The following is a 23,745-nucleotide window of genomic DNA, read 5'->3' as shown; positions in this document are numbered from 1 at the left end:
AAGTGTATGTAAACTTCCGACTTCAACTGTTAGCAGCCCAGGCCAAAGACCCCTCAGAGACACCAATACTCCTTAGCCGGCCCACAAGAATGGAATGGTCCACCGTATCAAAAGCTTTGGCCAAGTCAATAAAAATAGCAGCACAATATTGCTTAGAATCAAAGGCAATGGTGACATCATTGAGGACCTTTAACGTTGCAGTGACACATCCATAACCTGAGCGGAAACCAGATTGCATACCCAAGAGAATACTATAGACAGAAAATACTATAGACAAAAAACTATCAAGAAAGCCAGTCAGTTGATTATTGACAAGTTTTTCCAACACTTTTGATAAGCAGGGCAAAATAGAAATAGGCCTATAACAGTTAGGATCAGCTTGATCTCCCCCTTTAAATAAAGGATGAACTGTGGCTGCCTTCCAAGCAATGGGAACCTCCCCAGAAAGGAGAGACAGGCTTGGCGATGATATGGAAAGAGTGTTGCGTCAGACGATTATGGACACAGTGTTTTTCGAATAAATTATGATTGCCTAATAACTTCGAAGGTACACCGGGCAGGTGATGTTATAAAGTAACTATAAAGCTCCATTTCACATTTACTAAATGCTTACAAAATGATTGTTTTAAACTATACAAATAATGTTTTTTTGCAAGACAAGGATTGTCCTGACTTTCAAGAATGCCTGAATGCTTCACCTTGCTTTTCTGTTTTGCTGGCAAGTTTCACCATCCCAATTATTACAATGGCACATGAGAATTATTGGAATATGGCAAATATTAGTCAATTCTCACATTCTATCCATGCAGGCTTTTGCAGCTACCTGAGACATTAAACAGATAGGTGGGAGGGCATACTGCCAATTATTAATTCACAATTTGCCTAAATGGGTAAACACTTCAATCGCTACATTTTTATTCCACACTGTAGGATTTTGTGGTGTCATTATGTCTAGCTGAGATATATATATTTAATTTTCATTGAAAGCATGTCTAAGAAGCAGTAGATCTGTTCTATGTGCCTATTTCTATGCTTCCTGTTAAGTTTCATACACAAACTGAAAACACAATATTTTTGATTATGGGAAAATATATTTTACAGCAGTTTAGATCAGTGTTTCCCAACCCTTGTTCCTCGAGTACCCCCAACAGTAAACATATTTATTTTAACTCTGGACAAGCACACCTGATTCAACTTGTCAACTAATCCACAAGCTCTCAATGAGTTGAATTAGATGTGTTTATCAAGGGCTACAACGAAACTGTGTACTGTTGGGGCACTCGAGGACCAGGGTTGGGAAACACTGGTTTAGATGGTACGATGATTATCTACACAATGACTTCTTATTTTGTCACATAAACTGAAATAAGGCGAACTATTAGAATGTTTGCAATCGGGAAATTTAAATGTACCCTAGCAGGCAATTGTCGCATCTATTTTATATGCGAACTTTGAGTGTTGAAGTTAATGGAAACAAAGTTAATGACTTCTCAAACCCAGTCCTGGTCTGCTTGGTCTGTTTCGCTAGCCATCCCGGAAGTCTCACGACGTTGGGCCTCTGGATTTAGAAACTCTGGGAACTACTTTAAGACAGATACTCGGAAGAACACCCTGTCTACCATGTGATATTTTAATAACAAATATGGTTAATTTATTAAATGTATGTCTGTGCTAACTTGTAAAATAACTGAAGAGTCAACTGGACTAATTAGAACAAAGAGAAAAGAGTACAAGGAACCAATTTTCCCGAACATTCATAAGCTACTTCCGGAAACAAAGTGCCAGTTTACCATGGTCGTAACTAGTTACCACAGCCACAAAGTCATAAATCCCGCCTATTCCTATAATGCATTTTCTTAAAATGTGATTTTAAACCTAACATTGACCACACTGCTAAGCTCATGTCCAACTCAAACCTCAAATTAAGACCAAAAAGCAAATTTTAGTTTTCATAAATTTTTACAATATATAAATTTTGACTTTGTGCCTAGGGTAACTAGTGAAAACCGTTTACCACCCAATCAAAAAACACTTGCATTTTAAAATGTCGATTACTTTCTAGTTGGCAGCCGGCACCCTTTTAATTTCTGTTCTCATTATGAAGGTTAATCAGTGAGTGACTAACCTCGAAATTTGGAAAACGTACTGCTACTAGCTAGCAATGCTAGTTCTTCTTTTCAGAGGTCAAGGGAGACAGCATTGTTGCCAATTGCTTCACTTTCGTTGTTGCCAGCTCGGCTGACTACCACACAGCTAGCAAGCTGGCTAGCTTGCTAGTTAATGCCGAATGGGAACCCAAGAAGATGAGAGAGGTAAGCTAACGACTGTTACTTAGTAAATTAACTAAGAAGAAATAGCACCTAACTTGGTGGTTACTGTGTTTGGTAGCTAGCGATGCCAATCAGGATAATAACTACATAGTAGGCTATTTAAAGAGTTATTCAGTACTTTTCGTGAATCTAGCTACTGTAACATACATAGCCAGTTTGCTAACTACAGTTGTGTTTTTTGCGTTAGTATTAGCTGGCTTAACACTGTAGTTGGTGTTGCTAACATACTGCGCCTGCCTTCTGCCCGCGCATGCCCCCAAATTAGCCGCCAGTATGTCAACAATCATGTTGGGATGGTTGCCACCAACTGAGCAGTTTCGTTGTGCATTTTTGTCAACGTCTGTCAACAAACTGAATCAAATCACATTTATTCATAAAGTCCTTCTTACATTAGCAGTTGTCACACAGTGCTTATACAGAAACCCAGCCTAAAACCCCAAACAGTAAGCAATGCAGATGTAGAAGCACGGTGGCAAGGAAAAAACACCCTAGAAAGGCAGAAACCTAGGAAGAAACCTAGAGAGGAACCAGGCTCAAAGGGGTGGCCAGTCTTCTTCTGGCTGGGCCGGGTGGAGATTATAAGAGTACATGGCCATTAAGGCCAGATCGTTCTACAAGATGTTCATAGATGTTCGTAGTAACATGAATGGTCTGGTTATAGAAGGTCTATAGTGTAGTAACATGAATGGTCTGGTTATAGAAGGTCTATTTAAATTGTATTTTTTTTTACCTTTGTTTAACTAGGTAGGCAAGTTGAGAACAAGTTCTCATTTGCAACTGCGACCTGGCCAAGATAAAGCAAAGCAGTTTGACACATACAACAACACAGAGTTACACATGGAGTAAAACAAACATATAGTCAATAATACAGTACAAAAACAAGTCTATATACAATGTGAGCAGATGAGGTGAGATAAGGGAGGTAAAGGCAATAAAAAGGCCATGGTAGCGAAGTAAATACAATATAGCAAGTAAAACACTGGAATGGTAGATTTGTAGTAGGTGAATGTGCAAAGTAGAAATACTTGGGAGCAAAATAAATAAATAAATACAGTTGGGGATGAGGTAGTTGTTTGGGCTAAATTATAGATGGGCTATGTACAGGTGCAGTGATCTTAGAGCTGCTCTGACAGCTGGTGCTTAAAGCTAGTGAGGGAGATAAGTGTTTCCAGTTTCAGAGATTTTTGTAGTTCGTTCCAGTCATTGGCAGCAGAGAACTGGAAGGAGAGGCGGCCAAAGGTTGGAATTGGCCCTGGGGGTGATCAGTGAAATACACCTGCTGGAGCGCGTTCTACGGGTGGGTGCTGCTATGGTGACCAGCGAGCTGAGATAAGGCGGGACTTTACCGAGCAGGGTCTTGTAGATGACCTGGAACCACTGGGTTTGGCGACGAGTATGAAGCGAGGACCAGCCAACGAGAGCGTACAGGTCACAGTGGTGGGTAGTATATGAGGCTTTGGTGACAAAACGGATGGCACTGTGATAGACTGCATCCAATTTGTTGAGTAGGGTGTTGGAGGCTATTTTGTAATAACATCACCGAAGTCGAGGATCGGTAGGATGGTCAGTTTTACGAGGGTATGTTTGGCAGCATGAGTGAAGGATGCTTTGTTGCGAAATAGGAAGCCAATTCTAGATTTAACTTTGGATTGGAGATGTTTGATGTGAGAAGGAGAGTTTACAGTCTAACCAGACACCCAGGTATTTGTAGTTGTCCACATATTCTAAGTCATGGTAGAGCATGGTGTTTGCAACGCCAGGGTTGTGGGTTCGATTCCCAAGGGGGACCAGTACGAAAAAACAAAATGTATGAAAAATGTATGAAATGTATGCATTCACTACTGTAAGTCGCTCTGGATAAGAGCGTCTGATAAATGACTAAAATGTAGTGATGCTGGGCGGGCGGGCAGGTGTAGGCAGCGATAGGTTGAAGAGCATGCATTTAGTTTTACTTGTATTTAAGAGCAGTTGGAGGCCATGGAAGGAGAGTTGTATGGCATTGAAACTCGTCTGGAGGGTTGTTAACACAGTGTCCAAAGAAGGGCCAGAGGTATACAGAATGGTGTCGTCTGCGTAGAGGTGGATCAGAGACTCACCAGCAGCAAGAGCGACATCATTGATGTATACAGAGAAAAGAGTTGATCCAAGATTTGAACCCTGTGGCACCCCCATAGAGACTGCCAGAGGCCCGAACAACAGGCTATCCGATTTGACACACTGAACTCTATCAGAGAAGTAGTTGGAGAACCAGGCGAGGCAATTATTTGAGAAACCAAGGCTACTGAGTCTGCCCGATGAGGATGTGGTGATTGACAGAGTCGAAAGCCTTGGCCTGGTCAATGTATACGGCAGCACAGTATTGTTTCTTATCGATGGCGGTTACGATATCATTTAGGGCCTTGAGCGTGGCTGAGGTGCACCCATGACCAGCTCTGAAACCAGACTGCATAGCGGAGAAGGTGCGGTGGGAATAATAATAATAATAATAATCACAGGGATTGTAGAGGGTGCAACAGGTCAGCACCTCAGGAGTAAATGTAAGTTGGCTTTTCATAGTCAAGCGTTCAGAGGTCGAGACAGCAGATGCGAGAGAAAGGGTCAAAAACAGCAGGTCTGGGACAAGGTAACACGTCAAGTGAACAGATCAGGGATCCATAGCCACAGGCAGAACAGTTGAAACTGGAGCAGCAGCAAGACCACGTGGACTGGGGATGGCGACAGCCAGGAGTTATTTGGCCAGGTAGTCCTGAGGCAGTGTCCTAGGGCTCAGGTCGTCCGTGAGGGGAGAGAGAGAGAGATGGGAGATTTACTTAAATTCACACAGAACACCAGATAAGATAGAATTTCACCAGACAGGACAGACTGACCCTAGTCCCCCGGCACATAGACTATTGCAGCATAGATAGTGGAGGTTGGGTCGGGGGACACTGGAAATTATACCCCCGGATAGGGCCAACCAGGCAGGATATAATCCCACCTATTTTGCCTATGCACAGCCCCCACACCACTACAGGGATATCAACAGACCACTAACTTACTACCCTGAGCCAAGGCTGAGTATAGCCCACGAAGATCTCTTCCACAGCACAAGCTCGAGGGGGGCGTAAAACCGGACAGGAAGGTCACGTTAGTGACTCAACCCACTCAAGTTGAGTAAAGCGAAAAAAGCCTCATACGACGTGACGCACCCCTCCTAGGGATGGCATGGAAGAGCACTAGTAAGCCAGTGACACAGCCCCAATCGTTTCAGAGGCAGAGAATCCCAGTGGAGAGAGGGGAGCCGGCCAGGCATGGACAGCAAGGTGGTTCGTCACTCCAGTGCCTTGCCGTTCACCTTCACACCCCTGGGCCAGACTACACTCAATCATAGGGCCTACTGAAGAGATGAGTCTTCAGTAAAGACTTCAAGGTTGAGACAGAGTCTGCATCTCTCACAATGATAGGCAGACCATTCCATAAAAATGTAGCTCTATAGAAGAAAGCCCCTGCCTCCAACTGTTTGCTTAGAAATTCTAGAGACAATAAGAAGGCCTGTGACCTTTGACCGTAGGTAGGAGCAGGTCCATGTAGCAAGTCCATGTAATGCTTTGTTGGTTAGCACTAAAACCTTGAAATCAGCCCTAGCATTAACAGGAAGCCAGTGTAGAGAGGCTAGAATTGGAGTAATATGATCACATTTTTTGATTCTAGTCAAGATTCTAGCAGCTGTATTTAACACAAACTGATGTTTATTTGGTGCTTTATCCGGTTAGCCGGAGAGTAGAGCATTACAGTAGTCTTAAACTGGAAGTGACAAAAGCATGGATTAGCTTATCTGCATCATATTTTTACAAAAAGTTAGATTTTTGCGATGTTACGAAGATGGAAAAAAGCTGCCCTTGAAATATTCTTGATATGTTCGTCAAAAGAGAGATCGGTGTCCAGAGTAACGCAGAGGTCCTTCAGTTTTATTTGAGACGACTGTACCACCATCAAGATGAATTGTAAAATCAAACAGCAGATGTCTTGGGTCCTAGAACTAGCATCTGTTTTTTCCGAGTTTAAAAGTAAATCATTTGCCGCCATCCACTTCCTTATGTCTGAAACACAGACAGAATATATAATGAAAACAATGGTGGTCCTAAAACAGAATCTTGAGGAACACTGAAACTTACATTGATTTGTCAGAGGACAAACCATTCACAGAGACAAACTGATATCTTTCCAACAGATAAGATCTAAACCAGACACAAATTTGTTCGTGTAGACCAATTGGGGTTTCCAATCTCTCCAAAATAATGTGGTGATTGATGGTGTCAAAAGCGGCACTAAGATCTAGGGGCACGAGGAAAGATACTTGGTCTGATGCCATTAAAAGGTAATTTACCACCTTCACAATGCAGTCTCAGTAATATGATGGGGTCTACAACCAGACTGGAGCGTTTTGAATACATTATCTGGCTTCGGGAAGGCAGCGAGTTTCTGCTTTGTCAAAACATTTTGAGAGGAATGGGAGATTCGATATAGGCCGATAGTTTTTACATTTTTCCGGGTCAAGGTTTGGCTTTTTCAGGAGAGGCTTTATTACTGCCACTTTTAGTTTTAACGTAGCCTAGTTCATAACTGCTCCAAGAAGTATGATCTACACTATGCACTTTATTCATAAATTCAAGGTCTGCATTTAGTTTGTAATGTCCCTTTTTACAGATTGGGTGGACGTGGCGAATGATATCCTTAGCAAGTGTCACATTAACCTTAGACTGAAGAAGGTGACGGACTGTAACGCCAATGTTTTTGCCGCCTTGTATGAGGCCATCTTAGGGGAGAAAGTCCCAGGTAAGTTTACACCAAACATGACACAATAAACATGCCCACTAAAAGAGCAATATGTGTTTTTTGAGACCTATCAACTGTCCCATGTTAGTTCTTGTTTAGATTTTTTTTAAAGCTTCTACGCTCCATGCTGTTAAGGCCAACAACTGAGTGCTTTAGAAGAGAGTATTCTTAGAATTTCAAGAATGCCACACAGTGCTACTTATGATCGTCAAACCTGCCAACACAAGGCTGTGTTTGTCAATGAGCTAGTAAGTGGCCAAAGTGCACAAGAGGCTGTGATTTGGAACCGTGTGTGTGTGTGTGTGTGTGTGTGTGTGTGTTGTTTCAGTATGATATATTGGATAAAGTAATAAAGACAGACGTGTGTGTGTGTGTGTGTGTGTAGACTACATCGCCGCCCCGGGCAGTCAGGAGGATGATGTCCACAACATCCAGTCTGTGATCGACTCCCTGGCTCTGGATTACCTTCAGATCAGCCTTTCACACATCACAGGTGAGCAGCTCTTACTCTTTACTCACTATTCACTAGTTAATTAACTAGTAACTACTCCTTTATTCCCTAAGTATTCACTAGCTATTCAGTCATTCATCATCTGATCAAGTCAAATGTTATTTGTCACATGCTTCGTAAACAGGTGTAGGCTAACAGTGAAGTGCTTACTTCCAAACAATGCAGAGAGAAATAAAAATGAGGAATAAATACACAATGAGTAATGATAACATGGCTATCTATATACACGGGGTACCAGTACTGAATCGTTGTGCAGGGATACGAGGTAATTGAGGTAGATGTGTACATATAGGTAGGGATAAAGTGACTAGGCAACAGGATAGATAAAACAGTAACAGCAGTGTATGTGATGAGTCAAAAGAGTTAGTGCAAAAAGGGTAAATGCAGATAGCTAAATAGTAACCAATAGCTAACTATTTAGCAGTCTTATGTAGGGCTGGGCGGTATACCGTGTTTTGCGATATACCGGTATTGATGCACAGACCGGTTTGGGTTTTTACATTACCTCCTATACCGGTATTTGAATGTTTGGTTTGTTAAATGTGACACGCAGCGTGTAACGTCCATTTTTATAGTTTACTTCGCTACTTGAGTCATCTCTCTCCATGCCGCTTTCCACACAGACCTAGCCACGCCCCCTGTCATTCAAGGAGCGCATTTGACGTTCGTCAACCACGAGACACTTGCGTTCAGTCTGCATCTACTAGCGTTCTATAATTACACTATTAGCTTGTGTTTCTTACATCTGCAAACAGCTAGTCTTTTCTTAGCAAGTTGTTCCTAAAGCTTGTTAGCCACTGATTGTTAGCTAGCTAATACATGTACTGAGTAAGAGCAAGCGTAATTGGCTATACAGCCTGTTAATACCAGTGATTGTGTAGACCTAAATCAGCATGTTTGTGCAACAGTGTCTTCTAAATTAGAGGTTAACGCAAAGCAAGAATATTTTAGCTACATGAAGTAGCTAAGAGAACATTCAATGTAGCCAAACATTATAGGGTCCCCTAGGAAACGCCTATCAACATATTAGTTCCTACCATGTCACAATAAAGCCTCCCTGGCATTTTCATTCGTTGCCATGTCAAGCAACATTGTATTAAAAGTGCCCACTATTATATTCCAACTATATAATTAGAATAAACTTTCTATTTCCATGATTTCAACAGTTAACCCAAGTGTTTTGCTCTAAATCGCAAGTCAAATTGCAACATTTGGTTAAAAATAAGGCCCAGATTACTTGCCCATATCGTGCAGCCCTACGTGGCAGCGTGGAAATGATCTCAAATGCAGAAATTTATGAAAATGATACCTTTTTGGGGGTTGAAGTTGAATTGAACATTATTAAACAATCAGAATGGAGAAAGACCCATTGAAATCACTTAGAATGTATGTGTTGCCACCCTAGGGTCACACACTACTCATAAAGCAAATTTAGGACTTTTATTATTAAAAAACATAAAATACCGTCATTTCTTAAATTTTTTAAATACTGTGTAATATAATATTTTGGCCATATCGCCCAGCCCTAGTCTTATGGCATAGGGGGAAGAAGCTGTTCAGGGTCCTGTTGGTTCCAGACTTGGTGCATCGGTACTGCTTGCCGTGCGGTATCAGAGAGAACCGATGATGAATGCTGAAAGAAAATCAAGTGCTCTATTTAGCTACAACCTGGCTAAATGCGGTCTAGATTTCAAAGCACAGCCTTGTTCAGAGCAAACACAACCCTCTTTGTTTAGGAAAATTCACAGTAAAAAGATGCAGACTGGTTGGTTCTATTAAAAGGACAACAATGTGGTGTTGATTATAGTTCCACTGATTCATCGCTTGTCCTAATGGGTTTTCCCCCGGCTCTAGGCGAGAACATTGTACGAGGGGACAAGGAGTCCATCAAGAACCTGTTGGAGATCTTTGACGGGCTGCTTGAGTATCTCACCGAGCAGATCAGTGAAGAGGAGTCGCAAAATGGAGGTAGACAAAAAAATCTTATTTTACTCCATTACCCTCTCAACTGTTATATTTAGGCTAACCTTTATTTAACCAGGAAGTCCTATATAGGTCAGAAGACCTGCCTGGAAACATACCTAAACATACAGCTGTTCTTCCTGACCTGATATCACCCCTGTTCTTTCTGATCTCATATCAACCCTGTTCTTTCTGATCTCATATCACACCATCTCCCTCAAACTTTATCTGTGTCACTGAGTGAGGCACAACCCTGTTTGGGTGAGATCACCCACACACATGAAGTGGACATAATGGTCTTTCTAAACCCGTTTTAGAGGCGGCTGGCTCTGGGATTACTGGGAAGCGGTTGGCAGCGCTCTGCATGTCTTTGTGTCCATCTATGGTGGAATGGTGGTCTGCTGGCCCTCTCTCCCATCGCAAAACACCAATTAGACTTTTAATTACTGACTATCTGTCTGGACATTTAAATGTTCAGAAGGCTCTGGTGAAAAAGGCTGGTTTACCAAAATTGGCAGGGTTGGTAACTTGGCGTGAGTCCAAAAGGAGCTGTGAAGTATTGGCTGATAATCCACCGATAACCGATTTTTCAATATATAGGATGAAAAAAGGGACTCTCATGCTTACCTTAACACTTGCAGCCATTGTCATTCATTTCACAATGTAAGAAATCAACATTTGAACCATATTTCTTGGACAGTTGTTCTTTTGAATAGAATTTTATGCGAGTACAGTGTGGGAAATGTAATTTTCCCGGCATAAAACAGTATATCGGCAGATACATCGGTATCAGTAAGTTTTGTACCCCCCCAAAAAATCCAACCCGCCATCGGACCCAGAATAACATATCGCCCGGGCTCTAGTTGAAACCTCTTGATATTTCCAATTACTGGGATAGGCTATGCATGAGTCACTACAGATAATGGTACTGTCACACTCGATGAACTCTTCGATGCACTTTCACAATGACATGGCTAGAACAGTTGCTTGTTTCACTTCAGCTTTTGGAAATGGGGTTGGATCATTAGTGTGTCTATGGATCGCTATGTTCCGAGGGCTTATTCTACTACTCTGACCGAGTCCTTTAATGTGACTTAAATATTTGTATAATTACGGACTGATTGGTAGTCTGAAAGTCGACTGGTAGCTTGTTCGTTTCGTCATTGCATCACAGCAGGAGCCTGTCGACTTCACCACATTGCGCCACGCTGTATTCACCCTTATCTTCTTCAATCCTTTCCTCCCTCCAGACAAGGAACCAAATGGTGTTCCTGTTGAGGATGCCCCCCTCCCTACAGGGCCAGTGGTCCCCCAGACAGAGGAACAGGAGGCCCTAATGGAGAGATCCTCCCAGTATTCTAGTGTGCAGTGAGTGTTTCCAAGATATTCCACACTACAGGTTCTTTGTACATTTCCATGGTTTCAGATTCAGTTCTGTGTTTAAGCAGGGTTCCAGTTCTGTTGATACAACTACAGACACTACATCACGGGACAAGACACTTATATATGCCACTTAGCAGACGCTTTTATCCAAAGCGACTTAGTCATGCATGCATACATTTTTCATATGGGTGGCCTTGGGAATTGAACCCACTACCCTGGCATTGCAAATGTCATGCTCTAGCAACTGCACCAGACAGGACCACGTCAAGTCGGTTCATCCTATTGACTCAACAGCCAGTCAGGGAGCACCACACAACACAAATGTCAACAGTAACGGCGAATGCTAAGGTTGGACACGGAACACAAACATCTGTGACATCACTATGTCTACTCAGCCTGTTCCGTTGGCTGTCGCACAGAAAGGCTGGCTGGAAAGTCAACAAAGCTGAATGAGTCACACCTCTGTTCCTAAACCAGGAAACCCGATGCATTGTTTTGAATAAGTGCAGGTTGTACTTGTTCTAACTAACTGGTGTCACACAAACCAGACACACCGATACACTTCCATTGAACTGTTTGGGTGGTCTTTTCTTTGATTTACTTTGATAGTGATACATCGTTAACTTTACGATGTTTCTTTTATTTTCCAGCTCTGCTGTCCAGTCTAGCAGCAAACATTCCCTCCACTCTTGGAATGCAGAGGAGACGGGCTCGACCAATGAGCTTATCCTCCTGGGAGACTCCGCCCGCACGTTCACGGCCAAACAAGAAGGTAGGCGGGACCAAAAGCTTGTTCCTGGCCCATGACATAGAATGCTGAAAAATGAAAAGCTTTCTGTATTTACATTTGGACTCAAATCCCATTTTATTTGTCACATTGTTCGTACACAACCGGTGTAGAGTAACAATGAAATGCTTACTGACGGGTCCTTTTCCAACAATGCAGAATTAAAGATAGAAATAGTAACACAAGGAATACATACCCAATGAATAACAATAACGAATAAAAAGAACATGGCTATATACAGGGAGTACCTGTACCGAGTTGATGTGTAGGGGTACAAGGTAATTACATTTACATGACATTCAGACGCCCTTATCCAGAGCGACTTACAGGATTAGGGTTAAGTGCCTTGCTCAAGGCATTTAGCGATGTAGCTAATTGAGGTAGCTATGTACATATAGGTAGGGGTCAAGTGACTTGGCAGTAGGATAGATAATAGACAGTAGCAGCAACGTATGTGTTGTGTGTGTGACGTCAGTTCGTGTGCGCGTGTTGTGTGTGTTGGGGTGTCAGTATGTGTGAGTGTGTGGGTAGAGTCCAGTGTGTGTGCATAGAGTCGGTGCAAGAGAGTTGGTGCAAAAAAGGGTCAATGCAGGAAGTCCTGGTAGATATTTGATTAGCTGTTTTTTGGGGTCTTCGTCCGACACCGCCTGGTATACAGGTCCTGGATGGCAGGGAGCTCGGCCCCAGTGATGTAGTGGGTAGGACTCACCACCCTCTGTAGCGCCTTGTGGTCTGGTGTCTTGCAGTTGGTATAACAAGCGGTGATGCAACCAGTCAAGCTGCTCTCAATGGTGTAGCTGTATAACTTTTTGATGATCTGAGGGCCCATGCCAAATCTTTTCAGAGAGGTTGTTGTCCTTGCACCACACCGCCAGGTCTCTGACATCCTCCCTATAGATTTTTTTTACATAGGTTTTTCTATTGTGTTATTGACTGTACGTTTGTTTATGTGTAACTCTGTGTTGTTTTTGTCGCACTGCTTTGCTTTATCTTGGCCAGGTCGCAGTTGTAAATGAGAACTTGTTCTCAACTGGCCTACCTGGTTAAATAAAGGTAAAATAAAATAGGCTGCCTCGTTGTCGGTGATTAGTCCTACCACCGTTGTCGTCAGCAAACCTCATCCACCTTTCGCTTATCAAACAGCACATGATGCTGATGAGGTATCCAGTTTTTCCAGTCTTTTTTTGCTGTCTTTCCTATGAAATTCTTTATGGAGACAGTGTGGAATGTTATGTGGTCAGGGGGTTAGTTTTTCCTCAAGTGGAAGTAAAAAAAAACCAACCAGGATTATGTCACCTTTTCCTTTTTACAAGCCCCCGTCCTCTCATTAGTTTCCACTAAGTCCTTCTCATGAGTCCCTACATTTGGTTTTAATGATAGTCTTCAACAACGGTTTAGTTAGTTAGAATATGAATGGCCCGTGTACTTGTCTTCGCTCCATTGTATGGATCTTGTGTATATTCGCTAGACAATGTCAGGGTTATTGGCAAGGCATTGATAGCTAGGAGTACAGAACTGTATCTGAGAAAATAATTCAGAAATATAGGCTACTTAAAGAACAGTGAACCAGTTGAGGCAAATCTGATTGTATAGAAACCAAAATAATGTTACTTGAACCTTTGTTCAAACAGCCTGCATAACACTATTATAACATGACACGAATAGCCATAACATCTGTTAACCATGGGAACTACAGTACTGAACAGTGTACACATACTCCTACAATACATTGCCTACAAAATCTACACCTCTAACAGCTTCTATTTTACCCCTCTCTAACAGTGGAAGCCTCTTCCCAAGCTCCGGGCCCCAGCACCACGGGTGCCCCGGGAACCCCAGGCACCCAGGCCACTCTACTGAGGGAGCCCCTGCGCTCGGCCATCCCCCTGCAGCCCCCCTACCAGACCACCCCCCACAGGCCCGACAGAGCTCCCCACTCGGGTAGCCAGTCTCCCCCAGACAACGGTCTCGGCAGTGGGGCCGCAGTGGAGCAGGAGGCACCCGCTGGCACCTCAGAGGTATGTCCATCTAGTCAAATATATCCATGCTGAGTCTATTCAAATTACGCTTTGTAATACAGTATCAACTTTCCAAAGACACGTTTTAATCAGTATTTCAAAGCTCTCAGCAAACGACTGTGTTCTGAAACACGTTCTGAAGTGACCTCAGCCAAGTACCGTTTACAGAACTGTAGCTTCCTTCCTCCTCTGACAAAGGATGAGCTGTTGCTGACTCATGCCGACTCATCCAAAATGGCCACGAGAATCATCACAGGAGTCACTTTTCCAATGCGTTCCTCCTCTCTGTTTACTGGCGGCAACACCTCCTAACCTGGGAATCACGTCACATCCCACCTGCATGCCTCTGGCAAGTCCAGACACGCTAGCAGGGGCAAATACTTTCCACTTGTTATTCCATTACCAACTGGTACTCGCTATGTCTGAAGACTAGCCAATACTATGACTGAGAAATTGGACATCAGTGGATCTAGAGTTGGAGAGACCTGACTGAGAAACAGTTCTACATTCCCATGTCATTTACAATGTGACCCAGGGCCATATGTCCCCACCCAACACAAGTTTCCACCCTAGAAGGAATGTAATGTTTCCACCTTCTAGTCTCTCCACTGGGAAGAAAGACTGCATCAGTGGAACAGACTAGTGACGCAACCAAAGATCTAGGCCCAGTCAGTTAGATATATCTATATCCTGACTATCTCAGCAAAAAAAGAAACGTCCTCTCACTGTCAACTGCGTTTATTTTCAGCAAACTTAACATGTGTAAATATTTTTATGTACATAAGATTCAACAACTGAGACATAAACTGAACAAGTTCCACAGCCATGTGACTAACAGAAATGGAATAATGTGTACCTGAACAAAAGGGGGGGTCAAAAGTAACAGTCAGTATCTGGTGTGGCCACCAGCTGCATTAAGTACTGCAGTGCATCTCCTCCTCATGGACTGCACCAGATTTGCCAGTTCTTGCTGTGAGATGTTACCCCACTCTTCCACCAAGGCACCTGCAAGTTCCCAGACATTTCTTGGGGGAAGGGCCCTAGCCCTAACCCTCCGATCCAACAGGTCCCAGACGTGCTCAATGGATGAGCCTGCAGGAAGGGTACCACATGAGGGAGGAGGATGTCTTCCCTGTAACGCACAGCGTTGAGATTGCCTGCAAGCTCAGTCCGATGATGCTGTGACACACCGCCCCAGACCATGATGAACCCTCCACCTCCAAATCGATCCCGCTCCAGAGTACAGGCCTCGGTGTAATGCTCATTCCTTCGACGATAAAAGCGAATCTGACCATCACCCCTGGTGAGACAAAACCGCGACTCGTCAGTGAAGAGCACTTTTTGCCAGTCCTGTCTGGTCCAGCGACGGTGGGTTTGTGACCATAGGCGACGTTGTTGCCGGTGATGTCTGGTGAGGACCTGCCTTACAACAGGCCTACAAGCCTCAGTCCAGCCTCTCTCGGCCTATTGCGGACAGTCTGAGCACTGATGGTGTAACTCGGGCAGTTGTTGTTGCATCCTGGACCTGTCCCACAGGTGTGATGTTTGGATGTACCGATCCTGTGCAGGTGTTGTTACACGTGGTCTGCCACTGCGAGGACGATCAGCTGTCTATCCTGTCTCCCTGTAGTGCTGCCTTAGGTGTCTCACAGTACGGACATTGCAATGTATTGCACTGACCACATCTGCAGTCCTCATGCCTCCTTGCAGCATGCCTAAGACACGTTCACGCAGATGAGCAGGGACCCTGGGCATCTTTCTTTTGGTGTTTTTCAGAGTCAGTAGACAGGCCTCTAGTGTCCTAAGTTTTCAGAACTGTGACCTTAATTGCCTACCGTCTGTAAGCTGTTAGTGTCTTAACGACCGTTCCACAGGTGCATGTTCATTAATTGTTTATGGTTCATTGAACAAGCATAGGAAACAGTGTTTAAACCCTTTACAATGAAGATCTATGAAGTTATTTGTTTTTTTACAAATTAACTTTGAAAGACAGGGTCCTGAAAAAGAGACGTTTTATTTTTTTGCTAACATACCATTATGGGTGATGGTAAGGAGCTGTGGTATGGATGAAATAAAATAAATTTTTTACCCAAATTGACCTGCACACACTACTGCTATTCTTTCTGTGTCTCGTTCTAATTCACTGCAATAAGGCAGTGTACTACTACTACTACTGTATTCACTTAGCAATGTTTTACAGTTTAGTCATTTCGCAGACTTACAGGTGCAATTAGGATTAAGTGTCTTTCTCAAGGGCACATTGACCGATTGGGGATTCGAACCAGCGACCTTAACCGCTAGACTACCTGTGACACTGGTATTTCAATGCTTTATACTGGTAGCAGTAGTTAACGTCATGCATCTCTTGTGTGATATGTCGTTAGCATCCGCTAGCTAGCCACTGAGACTCCTCCTCTTGCTGGGTTCTCTTTTATCACAGAGTGATTGAGTGTGAATTCTCCCCCCTCCCCCACTGAGTGGAAATGCATCCGCCCCTTTGTCTCTGTCCCCTTTTCTCTGACTAATGAATGACCATCTCTCTCTCTCTCAGTCCCCAAGGCCAGTGGCTGACACAGTTACCAATGGAGTGCGCTCGCCAGCCCACAACCACTCACCTGGTGAGTACACAGAACGGACTGCTCTGAATAGCACGGCTGTATCCATTGAACTGACGTATTTTTGCAAAACGTTCAATGCATCAGAAATAAACGTGTAGCACCTCAAACCATGTATCAATTTTATTGATTGATCTTACTCCTCCATGCTTTTCATTTGTAGTCGAGAGTGAGAAGTCTGTGTCCAGTCAAACCAAGGTCAGGCTAGAGGAGGCCAAGGAGCAGCCGGAGGTAAGGCATAACAAACCACTCGCCCTCTACACTGTTGTAGTTACAATGCCTCAAATTAGGACTAATTCAAGTCTACCTCATGCCTAATTCCAATCTAATTATTTGCTAATGCATGTCCAATTTACAGCTAATTCATGACCAAATTGTTGAATATTTCACAAATGTCTCTCTTTCTCTATAGCCTACCAGTGTGGGGCCCAGGAGGGTTCTATTCCGGACACAGCCAGACATTCATTTCCTCACCCTGCAGGATGAGCTGGAGGACAGGGCACCGCTGGACACTGAGGAGGAGGAAGAAGTTGAGGAAGAGACCTACACGCAGCAGGACAGCCGGGCTCACAGAGGGCGGACGGGGATCAGGTAAGAACAACTCAATGGGAGGTGGTTAGAATAGCATTGTAGATGCATAGCGAGAAAAGCAATGTACTTAAACATAAGTTAGTTACACACAGAGGTCCTACACACGGCCACTCAATCTAACATTCACCTCCCTGCCTTGCCCTTTTTGTCTCTGCTCTTCCTCTCTTTCTACCTTTTGCCCCCCTCCCCCTCTCTCCCCCCTCTCTCTCCCTCTCTCCTGCCAGTAGTAGCAGGGTACTAGAGGAGGAGGATTGTGAGGAGCCTCTCTCCTGGCGTAGACAGAGAAATAGGAAGGCAGAACAGGAGCTGCACCACATGTCTGAGAAGCTGTCCCGACGACTAGAGGAGCTGGACCTAGTGAGTGGTACACTTGTGTGTGAGAGAGAGTGACGCGCTTGTCATTATGTGGACCTTACTGGTTAGTCCAGTGACTGTGTGTCAAGCTATATTTACATTGCGGGGATACGGGACGCGTTCGGAGCAGTCTAACCGCGTGTCGGATGCCTTACAATCCCATTCACCCAGAGAACCTTCCCACCCGACATGCTTTCACTTGGCTTGCGCCACAGCTGACCATTATCCGCACCGGTAAATTGTGTGTGGGGGGAAACTAAGGCGTCGGGACCTGGGATTGTGTCACCCCCCGGCGTCTCAGCAATGTACATGTAGATTTAATGTGTGTTTCCACTCGTCAGATGTTAAAGAGAGCGCTAGGAGAGAGCGGAGAGCCTGATGAGGTCAAAGAGGAGGACAAACAGTCCCACCACAGTGACAGTGTCATGGAGTGTCGCAGGCCCCCAAGGAGGCCAACAGGTACATCCTCCACCTCTTCAATCACATCAGGGCCCGTGTTCATACAGCATCTCAGATCTAGAATCAGTTTAGCCTTTTAGATCGTAAGGAATACGATTTGTTATGGGCAGATCCTAGACCTACTCTGAGATGCACCGCACTTCTCCAACAAAAGCACAGTTGACTCGCCTGAATGTAGAACTATAATAAGTCGTTATTGACCAACTCTATGATTTAACATTTCCATTAACCTCTGACCCTTCTCCCAGGTACGCCGCGAGCCCCCACAGCCCCCTGTACCCGCTCCCTGTCCCCCTCCCCTCCCCGGGCCCGTTGCTCCCTCTCAGGTCAGCTAGAGGGCGCCATGAGAGAGGCGGTGAGCGGAGGGGTCACACAGAGACAAGCCACCCGTACGGGCCGACGAGAACTCCACCATCTACTGCCCCAACACAAACCCAGCCAGGTCAGAGGGACTTGCCATATCACATTAACCAATGCCATATTCACTATAAAGATTGTCGCCTTTTAAAAGAGACAAGTTGAACTGTTAACCTGTTGGTGTGTACACCTCTCTCTCTAGCTGGAAAAAGCCTATGAGGAGGAGCTGAAAGTGTACGAGGACAGAGAACGGGCTGCTATGGCCAAGGAACGAACCAGAGCACAGGAGGCGGTGAGAGAGAGCGAGAGAGAGAGAGAGAGAGAGAGAGAGAGAGTGGTGTGTGTGTAAACAGCATCAGGCCTACTCATTTTAGCCCTGGGGAGGTGTGTGCATTAGACACCATGTGACTGTGTATACAGTAGCCCTCCGGCAGAGACTGTGATAGAAAGACTGTGTCCCAATATTATCTACAGCGGATGTTCTATGTGTGGTTCTGCCCTGTAGGAGAGGGAATACAGAGAGGCCATACTGAGAGATGTTCCCCGAACCCCCAAACCGTCCCAAGTGTACACCACAGCAGCCCAACACCGCTCCCCCAGGACCAGACAACCCACCCCGGGCCGCAGACGACAGGACAAAACCAGGAGAGCCCCACCAAGTAAGACCCCCAAGCTGGAGTCTCTGCCAGTGAGATGGAGACAGTATCAACTCAATCTAATCTAAGTACTGTACAAAGTGGCTTCCTCTCCTTCATTTGCCCTGAACTAAAAACGTAGCATTGGCCTCTGAAACTAATATGGAGGATGCCTACCTGGCTATCTACTCAATCCTTTCAGAACTACATATGCCTTAGGAGAAAGAGCTTGATATGGATTTGCGCATTAGTCTAAGTGCACGGTATGGATTTGGCCCTCTATATTAACCGTTTGTGCTTCTCTCTCTCTCCGTTTTCCAGTGAAGGTGAAGGACAACGACCTGCTCCCCCTGCTCCTGGAGGAGTTCCCCCACCTGCACCTCTCGCCCCACACCCTAGGCAGGATGTGGCAGCAGCAGCTGGGCCAGGTGGACCGCCTCAACGCCTCCCTCTCCCTGGACAACCAGAGGCAGGGGCCACGCACTAAACTCACCAGCCAGGTGGGGGCGCTATAATACACTATCCACCATATAAACCACAGGGAGAGCTGGGAGGTTTTAGCTCGGCTTGCCAGATGGATCTCTGCAAGTCTCCTACCTTTCTATAATGTTAACACAGATGTCTAAGTGCGGAGCCTGTGATTGGGCGAAGACCCCATAATGACCCAGGGTTCACCCGTGCAACTTTTCCACATCGATCTCCTCCCGTTAACTCGTCAATGTTCTCTCTCCAGGTGGAGGAGGTTCAGAGGAGACACAACCTGCTGGTGGAGATCATCCGCAAAGAGCAAGAACACAACAGACGCCTGGTGAGCCAGTCAAAACATGCACGAGCTTCAGCATACATGAAGGCTAGACACACACAAACACACACACACATATTACCAGTCTTATGTCTCTCACACATTCTCAAACAAACACACCAAGCAATAATAAAAACAGCCTCTCTAACTGTACACCCGTCTCGCTCCTCTCCCCCCTCCAGAGGGATTTTAAGGAGCGTATCCAGCAACAGAAGTCGACTCAGAACCGTCTGAAGGAGCAGAGGCAGCAGATCGCCCGGGCCAAGAAGTACCACAGTGACTACCACGTCCAGCTCCGCGCGCGCATGATGAGGGCCCGCACGAAAGAGGAGAGGGTCAGTTAGTGACGCCATGCTACGCCTCAATACCCAACACGGTTTAGATGCTCCTAGAATTTCATGTTTCAACGCTTCAAACAGTACTTTCAAATCAAAATCAAATGTATTTATATAGCCCTTCTTACGTCAGCTGATATCTCAAAGTGCTGTACAGAAACCCAGCCTAAAACCCCAAACAGCAAGCAATGCAGGTGTAGAAGCACAGTGGCTAGGAAAAACTCCCTAGAAACCTAGAGAGGAACCAGGCTATGAGGGGTGGCCAGTCCTCTTCTGGCTGGGCCGGGTGGGGATTATGGAAGAGCACCAGTAGGCCAGTGACTCAGCCCCTGTAATAGGGTTAGAGGCAGAGAATCCCAGTGGAGAGAGGGGAACCGGCCAGGCAGAGACAGCAAGGGTGGTTCGTTGCTCCAGTGCCTTTCCGTTCACCTTCACACTCCTGGGCCAGACTACACTCAATCATAGGACCTACTGAAGAGATGAGTCTTCAATAAAGACTTAAAGGTTGAGACCAAGTCTGCGTCTCTCACATGGGTAGGCAGACCATTCCATAAAAATGGAGCTCTATAGGAGAAAGCCCTGCCTCCAGCTGTTTGCTTAGGTATTCTAGGGACAATTAGGAGGCCTGCGTCTTGTGACCGTAGCGTACGTGTAACCGTAGCGTACGTGTAGGTATGTACGGCAGGACCAAATCAGAAAGATAGGTAGGAGCAAGCCCATGTAATGCTTTGTAGGTTAGCAGTAAAACCTTGAAATCAGCCCTTGCCTTAACAGGAAGCCAGTGTAGGGAGGCTAGCACTGGAGTAATATGATCACATTTTTTGGTTATAGTCAGGATTCTAGCAGCCGTGTTTAGCACTAACTGACGTTTATTTAGTGCTTTATCCGGGTAGCTGAAAAGTAGAGCATTGAAGTAGTCTAACCTAGAAGTGACAAAAGCATGGATACATTTTTCTGAATCAATTTTGGACAGAAAATTTCAGATTTTTGCCATGTTACGTAGATGGAAAAAAGCTGTCCTTGAAAAGGTCTTGATATGTTCGTCAAAAGAGAGATCAGGGTCCAGAGTAACGCCGAGGTCCTTCACAGTTTTATTTGAGACTACTGTACAACCATCAAGATTAATTGTCAGATTCAACAGAAGATCTCTTTGTTTCTTGGGACCTAGAACAAGCATCTCTGTTTTGTCTGAGTTTAAAAGTAGAAAGTTTGCAGACATCCACTTCCTTATGTCTGAAACACAGGCTTCCAGCGAGGGCAATTTTGGGGCTTCACCAAAATTGAAATGTACAGCTGTGTGTCATCCTCATAGCAGTGAAAGTTAACATTATGTTTTCGAATGACATCCCTAAGAGGTAAAATATATAGTGAAAACAATAGTGGTCCTAAAACGTAACCTTGAGGAACATCGAAATTTACAGTTGATTTGTCAGAGGACAAACCATTCACAGAGACAAACTGCTATCTTTCCGACAGATAAGATCTAAACCAGGCCAGAACTTGTGCGTGTAGACCAATTTGGGTTTCCAATCTCTCCAAAAGAATGTGGTGATTGATGGTATCATAAGCAGCACTAAGGTCTAGGAGCACGAGGACAGATGCAGAGCCTCGGTCTGACGCCATTAAAAGGTCATTTACCACATTCACAAGTGCAGTCTCAGTGCTATGATGGGGTCTAAAACCAGACTGAAGCATTTCGTATACATTGTTTGTCTTCAGGAAGGCAGTGAGTTGCTGTGCAACAGCCTTTTCTAACATTTTTGAGAGGAATGGGAGATTCGATGTAGGCTGATTTTAAATGTTTTATATTTTCTGGGTCAAGGTTTGGCTTTTTCAAGAGATGCTTTATTACTGCCACTTTTAGTGAGTTTGGTACACATCCAGTGGATAGAGAGACGTTTATTATGTTCAACATAGGTGGGCCAAGCACAGGAAGCAGATCTTTCAGTAGTTTAGTTGGAATAGGGTCCAGTATGCAGCTTGAGGGTTTGGAGGCCATGATTATTTTCATCATTGTGTCAAGAGATATAGTACTAAAACACTTTAGTGTCTCCCTTGATCCTAGGCCCTGGTAGAGTTTCCACTTTCCATTCCATTCTCCATCCATGTATTTTTTGAAGGGAAGATTTTACACAATTGTCATGTATTAAGCTCAATTGTAAAATAAAGTAAACAGGTCATGAACACAATGACTATACAAACACAGGTAACGATATGATGGTATGTTTAGTGGTTATTAAATGGTTGTATAACAGTGTGTGTGTGTTGTGTTCCAGATGTTTAAGCAGGTGTTTGAGGAGGGCTTGGAGGTGCAGAAGGCTCGTCTCCGAGAGCAGAGGGCCTACGCCAAGGAGCAGCGCCAGGAGCACCAGAAAAAACACAGAGACCAGATCCAGTCTATGGAGAACTATTACAAGGACCAGGTAGGAGCAACACATGACCCTCTTTCTTATTAACACACACGCGTACCTTACAGATGTGGTAGGAGAGTAAGACCAAGAAACGGCTTCCTGATGTTCTCTGTTCCTACATCTGCACTGATGTGAAAGAACAGGACAGCTGAAAGCTAATTCCACGCTGTTCTGCACTCTTTCAGTTTTCATTGTTGGCTGAAACTCTCGCTATAGAGCGACAGGATATCCAAGTACGGAAGAAGGCCCAAGAAAAGGTAAATGTATGCTAATGTACACACCATTTACTACATATGCCTGTACTTTGCAAATTTGGGGAGATTTGATATACTTGACAAGTGAACTTATTCAGGGTTCAGCATGTGACTACTACATCCTACAGTATTGGGTCAGGATAGTAAAGCGTTTCTCTCTGCAGGCCCTTCAGAAGATGAAGCGAGAGCTGCGCTCCAAGATGGAGAGGGAGATAGGCGAGCTGCAGAAGATTATCGTCCAGGACGACGACGACGACTACTTCCACGGCCTGGAGGTCCAAAGGTTACGGGGTCGCGTGCAGATGGCTTCCTTCCAGTACAACACCAGCTGTCAGCACTGACCCCGCTAACGAGCTAGCAATCTATAGCTACCTACAGCTAATTTTCCTTCGGCTGCTAAAACAAACTCTAAAGTCTCTAAAACCCACGGATCTGAGTCCTACTCCTCGATTGTTTTAAATACTTGATTATTTAAGAATGTTTAAAAAAAAAAAAAGACTCCCTCACTGTGTATTTTGTGTGCTGTCGTTTTGATTTTGTCATGTGGTAAAGATGAGTAGTTTAGTAAATTATCTTTCACAGCCAAACGGGACCATTGTGAAAATTGGATGCAACACTAATTATGAATGTCATGCCAGGATTTTTTCCCCTCTTCCTTTTAATGGTATGCAGGATTTGTCTCCCATAGCGTTTTTAACAATGTTGATGAATGATTTATTTAATTGTACTGTAAATGACCTATTAGTCAGGTTTTTAGGTTATTGATCTAACCTGTTATGCTTTTTGAACACCAGAGAGCGCTGAAAGTTCCCTTTGCCAGTAAACTACCATACTAATAAACAAATCAGACCTGTTAAAAAGACATCCTAAGTTTACAAGGCCAAATAGCATGAATGGGGCTGATTCATAATTAGAAATGTACACCTTTCCTATGCACTTCTCAGTAGTTGGTATTCAGATGTACCTTATGGAGGCGTATAAGGAGGGTTTTGGGTGTGGTTCCATAGTGCACACTAAATATATTTGAATTAAACCCCAGAAAACACACCCATGGGGTGGCCTACCAATTTGATCAGGGAGTTTTTGTTCAATTTGAGTTTCTACTAATTTCTTTAAAACGATCCCT

At 44.4% G+C, this 23,745-nt stretch overlaps 1 protein-coding gene across 2 annotated transcripts; it reads left to right on the top strand.

Annotated features, from left to right (window-relative positions):
• Positions 1-1,890: 1,890 nt before the first annotated feature.
• LOC115208605 (centrosomal protein of 95 kDa) lies at positions 1,891-23,686 on the top strand. 2 transcript variants are annotated; one of them, XM_029776795.1, is made up of 21 exons: positions 1,891-2,312; positions 7,017-7,145; positions 7,531-7,638; positions 9,511-9,624; positions 10,869-10,986; positions 11,652-11,773; positions 13,571-13,806; positions 16,358-16,424; positions 16,585-16,652; positions 16,834-17,012; positions 17,240-17,369; positions 17,708-17,825; positions 18,074-18,267; positions 18,385-18,474; positions 18,688-18,841; positions 19,139-19,317; positions 19,551-19,625; positions 19,802-19,954; positions 22,231-22,377; positions 22,551-22,622; positions 22,784-23,686. In XM_029776795.1, the coding sequence occupies exons 1-21, from the start codon at positions 2,288-2,290 to the stop codon at positions 22,958-22,960; spliced, it is 2,655 nt and encodes an 884-aa protein (XP_029632655.1). In that variant the 5' UTR covers positions 1,891-2,287; the 3' UTR covers positions 22,961-23,686. The 2 variants fall into 2 exon arrangements, with proteins under 2 accessions (XP_029632655.1, XP_029632654.1); XM_029776794.1 differs by having other exon boundaries at positions 1,892-2,312; positions 17,237-17,369.
• Positions 23,687-23,745: the final 59 nt, after the last annotated feature.

This window comes from Salmo trutta, chromosome 14 (genome assembly GCF_901001165.1).
Source record: "Salmo trutta chromosome 14, fSalTru1.1, whole genome shotgun sequence".
Classification (NCBI taxonomy): Eukaryota; Metazoa; Chordata; class Actinopteri; order Salmoniformes; family Salmonidae; genus Salmo; species Salmo trutta.
The sequence above is the reverse complement of the archived record's forward strand: the minus strand, read 5'-3'. Positions and strand labels throughout refer to the sequence as shown.

What these genes read in the sequence shown, in the direction of transcription:
- LOC115208605 (XM_029776794.1), top strand. Translation starts at nt 2,288, where the DNA reads ATGGGAACCCAAGAAGATGAGAGAG. An exon ending in GCCCCCAAGGAGGCCAACAG is followed by an intron (nt 17,826 to 18,073) that starts GTACATCCTCCA and finishes CCCTTCTCCCAG; the next exon opens with GTACGCCGCGAGCCCCCACA. An exon ending in CCCAACACAAACCCAGCCAG is followed by an intron (nt 18,268 to 18,384) that starts GTCAGAGGGACT and finishes CTCTCTCTCTAG; the next exon opens with CTGGAAAAAGCCTATGAGGA.